Source organism: Symphalangus syndactylus, chromosome 6, assembly GCF_028878055.3.
Source record: "Symphalangus syndactylus isolate Jambi chromosome 6, NHGRI_mSymSyn1-v2.1_pri, whole genome shotgun sequence".
Lineage (NCBI taxonomy): Eukaryota > Metazoa > Chordata > Mammalia > Primates > Hylobatidae > Symphalangus > Symphalangus syndactylus.
In genome coordinates this window covers 113,546,289-113,560,880 of record NC_072428.2, presented here as the reverse complement: position 1 = coordinate 113,560,880, position 14,592 = coordinate 113,546,289, and the positions used below count along the sequence as shown (strand labels likewise).

Here is a 14,592-nt window from a genome sequence, read left to right as displayed (position 1 = left end):
GGAAAGCTGTTAGATTCCCTATCAGAAAGGAAAGGTCAATTTTCCTAGAGGAGGAATTAGGAAACGGTATTCATTTTATCTTACAACAAAATGAATGCCGTAAAGAAATTTTGCTGAGGATAGTTGGTTTGACTACTACCTTTCAGGACAAAGTTCAGTCTTGCTGGCTTCAATGGATTCTTGAATACTTAGCTGAATATCATAACTTGTAAGATGGTCTTCATCAGGGTCATCATTAGTATCCATTCCTGCATATAATTCTGAAGGAGACAAGTTCTTATTATCAACAAATGGCCCAAAACAGTACATAGAGTAAACATGAAAAATGTATAGTGAAAAACTAAAATGCATTTTCCTTTCCCTAGTTAACAAATACAAATGCGGGTAACATTTTAATCCACATTACATGTGAGGTCCATTTTATTAACTTAAATGGTCTAACTGTTGAAACCTTTAATGACCTGCCCTTTGAGCATTTGCACTTTCTAACTTTTGACTTTTTTTTTTTTCCGTAATGACTGCAGTTGGGCTTATAATAATTCACTTTTTCCTGAGCTTCTGATTGATGCCAATTTTGGTCCCTCAGTTTTCTTGGAGAGTGTGTACATAACATATTGAAAGCTTAAAAATTGATCCAATGAGGATAAGATGGATAGTGGCTGTAATGGAGAACAGTCATCCTTTTACATTCCCTGTTTTTTTTTTTTTTTTTTTTTTTTGAGATGGAGTCTTGCTCTGTCGCTCGGGCTGGAGTGCAGTGGCGTGATCTCGGCTCACTGCAACCTCTGCCTCCTGGATTCAAGCAATTCTCCCTCCTCAGCCTCCCGAGTAGCTTGGATTACAGGTGCACACCACCATGCCTGGCTAATTTTCATATTTTTTTAGTAGAGACAGGGTTTCACCATGTTGCCAGGCTGGTCTCAAACTCCTGACCTTGTGATCTGCCCACCTTGGCCTCCCAAAGTGCTGGGGTTTACAGGTGTGAGCCACTGTGCCTGGCCCCTTTTACATTCTTCACAAACCAGCGATGGTCAGCTTCAAAGTCTGACTGGTCTCAGAGCATCATTTGAACATTGTAATAAGGACCATTTTAACTTCATCCATAGACCAGAAACCAGCCCTCCTATAGAGTTCCCATTCACTCCCTCACACAGTTCTATTACAAGCCACTGCTCTTGACTGGCCCATCTCCCTGAAGATAATACAGAAAAATGTAGATTAGTCTTCATTTGCTTATTTATCCCAAATATCAAATTAGGAGAATGAATTTACTATTTTACTCTTTACTATTGAATCAATTGCTTTATTTTGAGAGGACATTTAGTAAATATAGAAATAAAATTTCTACAGCTGAGTTGACTGGCTAATATGAAATTATCTTTGATTGATGGTACTTTTCAAGCATTTTATAGTCTCTATATGAAATTTTACTTTCTAGTATGTCTTCTGAATGAGAGAAAAACAAAAGAGTGCTCTGCAGGCAATTTCCAAAACACAGTTGACACACGCTTGACCTCTTCTCATTCTTCCTCAAGGTTGGATAATCTCAAACTCTATACCTGCTAACATCCAAGGCCTCTAACCTGTGGAGAGACTGTGTATGAACTCGATGGCAATATTATGATTAATTGTTCATTGTTCTATAGCAGTGGCCTTAATATTACCTCAGAACAAAAGGTATAGAATAGTGTTAATGTTCAGAGACCACACACGAGATAGTCACCATGCTCCACCAAGCATGTTCCCTCACACTGTGGTATCTCAGGCTCCTCAAAAGGCACCCTAGAGATCTTATTCACCACATAGACGTAAATGGTATTTTGTTTTTTAATTTATTGTTTATTGGCTCATTGTGTGTCTCCTCTCCTTAGAATGTAACTCAGTAAAAGCAGGGAATTAGTCTGTGACCTCAGTGCTAAGAGAAGCATCATCTCCTGGTTTGTGCTCTCTAAATATGTGTCGAATAAATGAATTAATGAATTAATAAGTGAGCATTGAAATATAATTCAGGCTCTTCTTTGTTCTTAGAACTGACCATTTCCGTTGGATATGGAGTTTCTTTTTTTTCCAACTAAACAAATTTGATGGTTCACTCTGTGCTTCGCTTCATTTCTCTCTTCTGTTCTTTTACATAATATTCCTCTTTATTCACGAGGCCCTCCAGCTGATCCCCATCCATGGCTTGCACTGTGTCAAGGCTGGCACGAGACATTCCTCCTATAGAAACTCTTGGTATAATTCTTCAGTTCCTCTCCAGCCATCTTAATCTGTGAACATCTCCTCTTATGTAATGTTTTCCCGTGTCTGGGTTTATACTCACTCATTCTGTATTTGCTTTACAATTCTTTACATACTTGTGTTTGTGTTTTCACTCGGACCATTAGTTTTCTGAGAGGAAACAAAATCTCTTTTCTTTGTTCTGTCTTTTCCCTCTATTCCTACTCCTTGTCAACTATAGCAAACAGCTGCGGTCAGTGGTCACTGGAATAAAAGTTGTTGACTCATTACTAGCAGACAAGTATTGAGTCTGTCAGCCGGCACCAGTAGATGACAAAGTTCAACCTGTGGCCTTGCCTGGTGACTTTCTCAGTGATATTACTGGGGTGATAGGGGGGATTGTATGGCTCTGGGATTAGTAATAGGATACAGAGCCTTTCACCTATTTAAATCACCAGCTTAAATCTAACCCTGTTTGAAATTTGGGCTTTCAGTGTATGAGAGAGCACAGGCTCCATAGAGAACTGAGCTGGTCTGTGGAAAGTATTTTATTTTAACGTTTTTTTTTTTTTCCTACTATCAAAAAGGAAGTTACCTAGGTTCCTGTTTGGTATCTCTAATGACAGTAGGGTGAAAATGATGGGAACACTTTCTATGCAGAACAACTCCAATCTAGCACAGGTGTCTCCAGCGTTTTCCTGAAAGCTTGAGATGAAGTGAAGATCTGCATGCAGGTGTACTAAGGTGCCAGACAGTCAATCAAAGGAGCATTACTGGAATGGACTTAAAGACATCAAGACACAACGATTAAGGCAAGAGGACAGTAACTTATTTATCTAAACCTCACATAAATTTATCCTTTAGATAAATAAGAGTAACTTATGTATCTAAGACCAGCTCAGTTCTCTATGGAGCCTGTGCTATCTCATAAATAAGAGTAACTGGCCGGGCGCGGTGGCTCACGTTTGTAATCCCAGCATTTTGGGAGGCCGAGGCGTGCGGATCACGAGGTCAGGAGATAGAGACCATCCTGGCTAACACGGTGAAACCCCGTCTCTACTAAAAAAAATACAAAAAAATTAGTCGGGCGTGGTGGCGGGCGCCTGTAGTCCCAGCTACTCGGGAGACTGAGGCAGGAGAATGGCGTGAACCCGGGAGGCGGAGCTTGCAGTGAGCCAAGATCGCGCCACTGCACCCCAGCCTGGGCGACCAAAAAAAAAAAAAAACAAACAAAAAACCAAAAAAAAAAACTTATTTATCTAAACCTCCTTGAGTGGCTAGGACTCAATCCCACCTGAGGGCCAGCAACAGTCTATGGGAAATTATTTCTATAAAGCACTACTCAGAAGCATGAGGAAAGGTCAGACAATATTTTGACATCTTTAAGATATATTTATGGGTATCCCACTTCTCAGTCTAGTGAAAATTGGCTTGTTTTTTTTTTTTTTTTTTTGAGATGGAGTTTTGCTCTTTTGCCCAGGCTGGAGTGAAATGGCACAATCTCGGCTCACTGCAATCTCCCCCCTGCCGGGTTCAAGCGATTCTCCTGCCTTAGCCTCCCGAATAGCTGGGATTATAGGCACTGGCCACCATGCCTGGCTAATTTTTGAATTTTTAGTAGAGATGGGACCCCCAGTGTGCTAGGATTACAGGCATGAGCCACCATGCCCGGCCTGGAGAAATTGACTCTTAATAATAATTTGCCATTTAACATTCAATGTTGTTCTAGAGAAGACCACAAGATAAATCATTTGTTCTCCATAAGTAGCTGATTTACAAAGTAACTGATGCAATCATATTGTACAATCAGCCTCTTCATTTAAAGCACTGGTTAACCTTGCTTAGGGTCATGAAAACATTTGATGAAAGCTACGGATTGTCCTTCCAGAGAGACATGTCCACTCAAAATTTTGCATGCAATTTCAGGGAACTTATGGAATCTCAGAGGTTTTTTCATGTTCTCCTGGTAAAAAACCACTGAATTAAGGATTCCTAAATGCTAAATGCCAAATATATTCCTCAGATATCAATAAGTATTAATTTATTTTACAGATAGGCTATGTTAAATCCTTAATTCAGGTAGTGAGAAGAGGGAACTTTGGTGATCATGTAAATTTTTTGATACATTTGGCAATAGTAATAATAACCATAAATTATCAAGTACTTGCTTTGTTTCAAGCACTGTGCAAAGCATTTTGTATACGTTACCTTGTTTTAAATTCTCATTCCAATTCTATATTGTAGGTATTATAGATTCAAGAGGTTAAATGACCCATCAAATGTCCCAGAGCTAATAAGTAGAGTCTGGACCGAGCAAGCAATACCTTCACTTTTAAGGTCTTTCAGAAGTTAGAGGAAAATATCTCACAGTCTGTTGCCTTTAAAAGAAAACACTGTGATCTTGCTTTTAACAGCCAGCTTTTGATGACAATCACTTCCAAAAATAAAAAATAGCTTCCAGGGACACATAAATCTTTTTCTTTGGCTCCATGCAATGAGGCTTTATGTTACTTAGGGTGGTCTGAGGTTCCTAAGCTTGCCTTCATTCTGTACTTTTTGCCTTGGAGTCTAAACATCATGGTCCAAACAACAGGATCAACGTACCAGTTGGTGCCTGACTGAAATGGTCAGGAGGTTGATAATGTTGCAAGATATGATGCAGGAGTGAACATGAGTATATGACACCTTTTTGCATCGGTTTTGCTAAACTGCCTCCAAACCATGATCTGAGCTAATGCCTTCCTGTAAAGGTGGCTGATAAATTTTTGACACCTGTCAGAGCTTCCTTTGAAATACAGTAGCTCCCACAGCACTGAACCAAGTTTCTCCCTTTCCCTGAAAAAGGACGAATACAACTTTCTTCCTCATGAGTTGTTTAGTTGGTTTACTCCTGCTTACATGCAGATCTGTTTACCCCACCTACCCTCACACTCTGTCTTGGGCATAACAAAATTGAAACCATCTCTGTGAGTCCTAAACAAGGCTGGCCTTGAGAGTGAGCAGAGTGGACAGTTGCTTCCATGGTGCAAGGAAGGGCTCTGTGTCCATAAATAACACACTGCCCCCAGCACCTGTCACATCAGTGTCATTCTATTGCATCAGCAAGAGATTCTGTCCTTTAGGGCTTATTATTCCATCTTCCAGTGTCCCTTTTAAAATTTAGATAGCAACATATTGGTCCCTAGTTTAGAACCAAGATGTCTTGGGATAGTTACTGGAGTACCATGAGGCTGGGAAGATGGCATAAAGTTTAAGGCTAGGACCTAGTGGGAAGTGATACGAAGGGACAAGAAAAGGGCAATAGAATACAATTTGGTTTTCTTTACAATTTTATCCAAGGCCAGCCCAAATAGAAACCCTAGGGTTCTGAGGGAGATGCAGGTTTTGGCTCTGTGGAATGGGGGACACTGATTCCCTGGGAATTTTTCTTTTACCTTGAAGCTGCAATGGTTCTTGAGTGTTGAGCTCATCTGCCAGAGGTCCCTGAGAGAATCATCAGGATTTATCCTATCAGAGGAAGGACAAGAGTTAAAAGACATTCTCTTTTTTCTTTTTTTTTTGGTACTGTCAAAAAAATACAGTTGTTTTATACCAAACAATACTAATTCTCATTTTTATGCACTTTGATCATTTGTATGCATACTTTTTTTTTTTTTTTTTTTTTTGAGACGGAGTCTTGCTCTGTCACCCAGGCTGGAGTGCAGTGGCGCAATCTCAGCTCACTGCAAGCTCTGACTCCCGGGTTCATGCCATTCTCCTGCCTCAGCCTCTCCAAGTAGCTGGGACTACAGGCGCCCGCCACCATGCCCAGCTAATTTTTTGTATTTTTTTAGTAGAGACGGGGTTTCACCGTGGTCTCGATCTCCTGACCTCGTGATCCGCCCGCCTCGGCCTCCCAAAGTGCTGGGATTACAAGCGTGAACCACCGCGCCCGGCCTTGTATGCATACTTTTAAAGATGTGGAGAAATCAATATAAATACAATTCTGTTATAACTTTGCTTTTTATTTGGTGGCTGAACGCTTATTTTTTAAGAATTGCATAGCACAAAGTGGCAAATCACATGAATGGATTCGTTAGGATGATTTAAACAACAGAATCAACTAGTTCCCCAAAAATTTCAGATGGAAGTGTAACTCTGTCAGAATTGGGTTTTACCCCACAGTCACAGGTAACTTTTACTTACAAGCAATAAGTTACAGCAATTCCTTCTTTATGGTATTTGCCTTTTCTACTGAAGAGAAATCCTAAGCATGATGGGGAGAACTAGATCAGTTTAAATAGCATCTTTCTTAACAGCAAAGTATGTTCTTCTGATACCTTGAAAACATGCACACACACAAACAATCTTAGTCCAAAAAACAAGTGCTACTTTTATGTTACTTCAAAGAAACACAACTCAACATTTTAGAAAAAGATATAAAAGGCAAAATGATCTGTAGAAACTAAACATGATATCTGGCATGTGATAAAAACTCAGTATTTACTAAATGAATGAATAATTGTATAATTAAATACACACAACTCTTAAAATTAGCCTTGTATTTCCTTTATAGGTCACAGATATATTTTTGCCGAATTCTCTTCAAATTTCGGGGCTTCACTGATTGATGCTTAATTTCTATGTAAATATACTAACGATAGAACCTATTTGGTAGTTTTGTTTATCTCTAGTTTCATACTACAAAAGTAAAAAATTTTAATGAAATTAGTATGAGGACTAGTTAAAGAAAATAAAATAAGAACGATAAGAAAAAATAGAGAAAAAAGAAATTTTTATGCCTTACTATTGATTTCCAAGTCAAATTTAATTATAACAGAAATGTGGGAAGATGCATGTTAGCTTTTGAGGACTACACTCATAACAGTTTAGGAAGGAGCTTTAGACTCACAAACTCATGGGTTTCTAGGGGAATATAAACTTACAGAATAGCAAAGAGTAAAGGAAGATAGGCCCATGAAAAGACAACTTACTAGTAGACGTGCCCTGATCACAAGCTAATGTGATATAATTATTTTTAAAAGCCCTTTCCTTTGTCTGTAATTCTACGTCTAGGAATCTACCTTATAGAAATAATCAGAAGGCCGGGCCTGGTGGATCATGCTTGTAATCCCAGGACTTTGGGAGGCTGAGATAGGTGGATTGCCTGAGCTCAAGAATTTGAGACCAGCCTGGGCAACATGGTGAAACCTCATCTCTACAAAAAATACAAAAATTAATTGGATGTGGTGGTAGGCACCTGTAGTATCAGCTACTTGGGGGGCTGAGGTGGGAGGATTGCTTGAGCCTAGTAGGTCGAGGCTGCAGTGAGCCATGTTCACGCCACTCCACTCCAGTTTGGGTGATAAAACAAGACTCTGTCTCAAAAACTAAATAAGTAAATAAATAAAAGAAATAATCAGAGATGTAAAAAAAGATGCGTATGTGAGAATGTTTATCTCAGCTGCGTTTAAATTGCCAAAACATTAGAAACAACATAAATGTCCCCAAATAGGAAATTTGTATAAGGCATTATTATACACATAAAAAAATGGAATACTACACAGTTATTAAAATTCATATACTTGAAGAATATTTAACATTATATGTGAAGTGTCAGTTTAAGTATGATGTTTATTTAACCAGATATGACTAACCACTTTTAAGGAACTATGATGGATTTTTCCCCCAACTTTATTGAAGTATAGTTGACAATTTAAAATTATATGTATTTACCGTGTACAACTTGATAATTCGACATATGTATACATTGTGAAATATTCACCACTATCAAGCTAAGTAAACTATCCATTCTGGCACATAGTTTATCTTTTTTGGGGGTATAGCCATTGTAAAAAACAGTACAAAGGTTTCTCAAAAATTTAAAAAAATACTACCTTATGATCCAGCAATCTCACTTCTGCGTGCATATATCCAAAGGAATTGAAATCACTATCTCAGAGAGATAGCTGCGCTTCCATGTTAGTTGCAGCATTATTTACAGCAGCCAAGATATAGAAACAACCTAAATGTCCACTGACAGATGAATAAATGAAGAAAATGTACTGTGTATTTACAATGGACTATTAACCTTAAAAAAGAAGAGAATCTTGCCACTTATGACAACATGGATCAACCTAGAGGACATTATGCTAAATGAAACAAGCCAGGTAAAGAGAGACAAATATTGTGATATTTATCTGTGGAATTTAAAAATTTGAAGTCATAGAAAAAAGAGTAGAATGTTGGTTGCCTGGGGCTAGGAGGTGCTGGCCAAGGGGTACAAATATGAATAATTTCTGGAAATCTAATGTACAACAATGTAACTGTAGTTAACAATATTGTATTGTATACTTGAAATTTGCTGAAGGTGTAGATTTTAAGAGTTTTCACCACCAGTTACAACAAGAAAAGGAAACTAAGGTGGACTTTACAGAGTCAAAGCTTACAAAGCCCTCTCAGGAAAATAAGCTTAGCATCTACCTCTCAGGACTGAGCAGGCCAGGAACTCTCGAGAAGAAAGAAGATTGCCCAAATGTACAGGAAAGCAGGTAGAACTTGGTGAAGAGAGTTTCTTGGCGTGGGAAGGAGCAGAAATTTGAAAGAGCAATTCATTTATCTGAATCATCCAAGCAGAGGCTTCATTACCTAAGTTATTGTGTCTGTCTGCATGAAACCAAAAGTTTATTTTCCATTAATAAGTGAGTAGTGGCTCCTGAGAAAGGTGAGGCCAATTATAGACAATAAAAAAGCTACTTTTGATTTGTGCAGTTGAGCTGTAGGGTGAGTAAAAAACATTTTGACTACATTGATTACTTATAGTAACAATAAAAATAATATCTCTTGACTTTTAAAAAGTATTTTTTTAACTTTCGTTTTAAGTTTTATCTTAACGTTTGTTATATAGGTAAATTGTATATTGCAAGGGTTTGGTGTACAGAGTATTTTGTCATGCGGGTAATAGGCATAGTACCTCATAGGTAGTTTTTCTATCCTTGCCCTCCTCCCACTCTCGACCCTCAAGTAGGTCTTGGTGTCTGTTGTTCCCTTCTTTGTGTCCATATGTACTCAAAGTTTAGCTCCTACTTGTAAGTGAGAACGTGGGGTATTTGGTTTTCTGTTCCTGTGTTAATTTGCTTAGGATAATGACCTACAGCTCCATCCATGTTGCTGCAAAGGACACGATCTCATTCTTTTTTATGGCTGGCTAGTATTCCATGGTGTGTATGTACAACATTATCTTTATCCAGTCTACTGTCATTGTGCATTTAAGTTGATTTCATGTTTTTGCTGTTGTGAACAACACTGCAGTGAACGTACATGTGCATGTATCTTTATGGTACAGTGATTTATTCCTTTGGGTATATATCCAAAAATGCGATTGCTGGATTGAATGGTAATTCTGCTTTAAGTTCTTTGAGAAATCACCAAACTGTTTTCCACAGTGGCCGAACTAATTTACATTCCCACCAGCATTGTATAAGCATTCCCTTTTCTCCATAACCTCGCCAGCATCTGTTATTTTTTGACTTTTTAGTAGTAGCCATTCTGACTGGTGTGTGAGATGGTATCTCATTGTGGTTTTGACTTGCATTTCTCTAATGATTAGGGATGTTGAGCATTTTAAAAAGTATTATTCTTATGCATATACATATAAATATTCATATACAAATATATATACATATATTCTCTCCAAAAATATTCATTCCTGGCATAATGTATTTTGTTCAACATGACAAACAATCCTGTCTGGTGCTCAAGTCAAATTTTTTTCCCTTCAAAATTGATTCAAATAATAATAAGTCACTGCATTTTTTCATATCTTGTTTTGAAATCATGCACAGGCCATTGATTTCTTTCTGTTGGAGGCAGTTGATTATAATGGTTGAACCTTTGTTCAAACCTGACCTGCCTGCATTAGCTGCCTGGTTAACTGTGTCTGACGTGTTGCAAGTAGTCAGTAAACATTACCTGTTATTCTGTGATCGAACTCCTGTGGAATGGGAAAGTAGGATTCTAGTACTTTTTGAAAGTTTTAGTTCTATTCCTTACCCTTGAATATTCACTCTGACACCCCCATTTTATTTTCTTCTCCCTCCTTTTCCCTAGAATCACCAATTTTCAGAGTTGAAGACTGTCAGGTAGCCCCAACAGTAAATTTTATTTACAACATGCCCAGTAAGTAATTGGTAGCCTCAGCTTGAACATCAAAGTGTCAAGGAGCTTGCTACCTCCTCATACAGTGCTTCTCCTTTAGCCAGCATTTTTCTTTTTTTTTTTTTTTTTTAGACAGAGTCTCCTTCTGTCAACCAAGCTGGAGTCCAATGGCATGATCACGATCTCGGCTCACTGCAACCTCCGCCTCCCAGGTTCAAGTGATTCTCCTGCCCCAGCCTCCCGAGTAGCTGGGATTACGGGAGCCCACCACTATGCTGGGCTAATTTTTGTATTTTTAGTAGAGACAGGGTTTCACCACATTGATCAGGCTGGTCTTGAACTCCTGACCTCAGGTGATTCACCCCCATCAGCCTCCCAAAGTGCTGGGATTATAGGCATGAGCTACGGCACCCGGCCTAGCCAGCTTTAACAATTAGGAAAACCAGTGAAGTTGAATCCATCTCTTCAAAACATTATCTGAAGATAATGTTTCTGCTTCTCTTACCTTTTTCTGGTTCTGTTTCTCAGAGCTACACTGAGAGAGTATTGTTCCTCTGCAACACTGGAGCCCTGTTAGTATTCCCCAGGAAGGCTGTCAGGTCTCCACTGAGCTTTTTTTTCAGAGGCTGGACAACTGCTCTTCCTATAAGATGGTCTCACCTCCTGCACTGTCTTGATTGCTTTCCTGTAAACACATTTGTTTATCCATTTCTTTCTAAAAGTGACATTGAACCACAGGCTCTGAAGGCAACACAACAGCTACAGTCAGACCAACATAAGTATAAGTGGGTGTGACCACTTCCCTTTTCTCAAACACTATACATCCGTTAATTTAGCCCAGGTTCAGATAAATATTTAGGCTATCATGTTACACATTTGATGTAGACCCCAGTATCCCAAAATTCTACAAGTCATATGTTTTCCCCACATTGTTTTCTGTGCAATTGTATGCAGGACCCTACTGGACTCTATTTATTCCTATTACATTTTATATTTTTTCAATTTGGCCTTTATTTCCTTCTGCTAAAATTGAATGCATTTTCTATCTCTCTAAGTATTGTTTTATTTGCTGACTTAATAAGCATGCCTTCTATATGTCCTTAAGCTCCACTGATAAAGATAAATGTTGAAAAGAAATTGGCACAGGACAGAGGCCTCTATGTTGACATTGATCCATTATTTTGCACCCTCCCAGAAAAGGTGTTTATCCAGCTACTAATCCCCTTAAAGACACCACCACCTAGTAGTAATGTCTCCTTTTTGATAATAAGACCATCATCAAGGAATATTGTCAAAGACCTTGTTGAAATACAAATGCACAGTTATCTATGATACTACATTCCTCTGCTCTGCTAATCAAAAAGACAAAGGAAAATAATTAACCCACCAATTCTTAGTGATTATTTTTTTCCTAAGGATGTTCAGACTATCCTATTTGTCCATGCAAAAGCATACATTCAGTGTCTGTTATGTTCCAGGCACAGGGCTAGACACGTACATACGGGATCCATGCCCCCAGGGAGTTTTCTGCCTTTAAATAATGTATTTTAGATTTTTCTCCAGAAGTCATACCAGTTTCTCTTTAAGGTTTAGCGCACAGTCAAGCACATAGCATAGCAGGTCTTTAATAAATATTTTTATATTGAGTTTAATAATTATTATAACTAATATCTATTGAGTGTTTACCTGTGACAGGCATTACACTAAGTGCATTAAATGGATGTCACTTAATGTCTATGACATAATTCTCCCCCACTTTACAGATGAGAAAACTGAAGCACAGAGTCATTAGGTAACTTACCTAAGCCCACATATCTAGTGGGCAGTGGAGAGTGGGATATAGCCCAGTCATCTGACAATGGAGGCCACACACGCTTAACCAGTATACTCTATGACTCAGCTACTTTGAAGGAATTAATGAAAAGAGGGTCTTATTTTGTAACCTAAAAATTCATAAACCTGAGAAAAAGTTTTCTCAAAAAGTTTAAGCAACTACCTAACAAATTCATCCAACTCCAGGGGAAATATAAAACTTGTAGGCAAATTTCTATTTGAAAATAAAATATTCTCATAAAATAACTGAATTGTAAAATTATAATTTTTATCACAATAACTTAATAATCTCAGCAGAAAGCAGTGATAAGATTTTTCTTGTCCACATCACTGCTTTACTTCATGGAAGTCAAATCATTTTAGATATAGAAATCTCCTTAGAAGTTAACTGTGTATTTAAGAACAATATAAGTGACAATATCAGATACATTTTAAGGACTTTCCAACCTTTAGATTTTGTGATATAATTTGCAGGAGTAAGTTTCCAATTCTATTCAGTTTATTTTTTAAAAATCTAACTAATTTAAAGAAATGTTTCTTTAAATTGGCAGAAAGCATTCATCTTTTTCAACAAGTGATGAAAAAGCCTTAAAAGAGATTTATTTATTCACAAAAATTATTTAAATTTTTTTTTATTAGAAACCAAGAGGTGAGCTGAGACCCTTCTGGGATTCTATAGTAAATATATTGACATGTTCTATAAAGATACTCATTCTTAATCTGTTTTTCTCATGATACAATTTTTTATGCTTAGTAATTATGCAATTGAGTTGATATTCTATAAGCAAACAAATTCTAGCTTTATTCTCTAATTAAAAAGGCCTTAAACAGGTAAGTCCATAGGTGATCAACCGGAAAGTAATGAGTAGCTACTATAATTTGTATTTCCATCTGTTTAAAATATTACCAATAATGAACTATTCAATAAGCTAGTTGGTGAGGTACAGATCAAATATTTCATAATCTCACCTTTTGGAATGATCATCTTGTCATTCTTATCCAGGGACTTACCTTCCTAAATCAGAGGAAGTGCCCTGGAGCCAATGTGTGCTTCTGTGTATCTAAAATTAAGTATCCAGTTGGTGGTTAAATTAAGACCTGACCTTGTACAACTGAAACATAAGCGGTCTCTGGCACACGGTAAAGTATTACCCATGACTTCTCTAGACTCTCATCAAAAGAAACGCAAGCCTACAGAAGTATAATAAGATTATCTGTGTCCTGATTTGTTCAAAGAACTCTTATGAAAACAAAGGACCTGCCAATTCAGCTGCAGGGGGTGTTGCTACTGATGGAACAAAACCAAACCACTTAGAATTAACACACAATTGAAAGGTATTTGTTCAAGAGACAAATCTGTAAGTCTTTGTGTTGTCAGACCCTAATCCACTTTTGACGTATTTTAATACACACTATTTTTCTTTCTCCATCTTTCAGATTCAGGTCAAATTTCATTAAATACAATCTTCTTGTCATACTAATTTGCTGTCTTTGATTTTTGTTTAATAATTGCTAGTCTGATACACAGATGGAGATAGGGCAGTCAGTGACATCTAATCTGATCAAGAATTTTTAGGTCAAGTTATTGAGCATATATAGTCTAAAAAAATGAGTAGCAAATGTATTAATAAAACAAGCAAAAAATTGGGATTTTTAATTGAGGAAGGTTGTTTTCTTTTAAAAAACCAATTAAGTTTATTGTCTTACTGATTTTCCAACGAAAATAGTCTGCCTTAAATTTGTTTTGACACAGCTATCCTTGGATTAACTCAGGCCACCATCGGCACTCACAAAGCCATCTGGCCTCTATCCCCTACACTCCCCACTAAAACGACTCGTTTTGCGGGTCTCAGTGACCTCTTTCTGACTTACATTAGAAACTCATTTCATATTTTATATTCATTTTCATTTCTTATTTTACAGACCCTCACTGGATTTGCTGCCAGTGATTCTTCCCTTTTTCCTGAAACTCTCTATTTCTTAAGCTACTGGGAGCACTACACGCTTTTGTTTTTCTTCTCATCTCTGACATTTTCTTTGTACTCAGTGTTAATGAATATAAATATGTGGATTTTAGTGAATTTGCCAGTTTTATTTCAAAAATTGAGAAACTGCAAATGTGAAAAGAGAGGTCCTAACTCCTCTTTAACTGTGATAAAAGAAGGTGCATTTCAGTCATCTTCAAAGCAAACTGAGAAGTATTTTATGGTTTTTTTTTTATTATACTTTAGGTTTTAGGGTACATGTGCACAATGTGCAGGTTTGTTACATATGTATCCATGTACCATGTTGTTTTGCTGCACCCATTAACTAATCATTTAGCATTAGGTATATCTCCTAATGCTGTCCCTCCCCCCTCCCCCCACCCCACAACAGTCCCGGGAGTGTGATGTTCCCCTTCCTGTG

At 37.6% G+C, this 14,592-nt stretch overlaps 1 protein-coding gene across 3 annotated transcripts in view; it reads right to left on the bottom strand.

Moving 5' to 3' along the window:
- The window catches only part of ASB15 (ankyrin repeat and SOCS box containing 15), a 77,108-nt gene that overhangs the window by 25,356 nt on the left and 37,160 nt on the right, over nt 1-14,592 (bottom strand). Inside the window, exons 3-5 of one of the 3 annotated variants that reach the window (XM_055283845.2) lie at nt 5,652-5,724; nt 2,813-3,000; nt 140-248 (exon numbers count right to left, since the gene is read on the bottom strand). In XM_055283845.2, the coding sequence (XP_055139820.1) occupies nt 140-246 (107 nt within the window). In that variant the 5' untranslated portion in view covers nt 247-248; nt 2,813-3,000; nt 5,652-5,724. Of the gene's footprint in view, nt 1-139; nt 249-2,812; nt 3,001-5,651; nt 5,727-10,858; nt 10,902-14,592 lie in introns of those variants that run through there. The other 2 variants (XM_063642182.1, XM_055283846.2) reach the window with 2 other exon arrangements.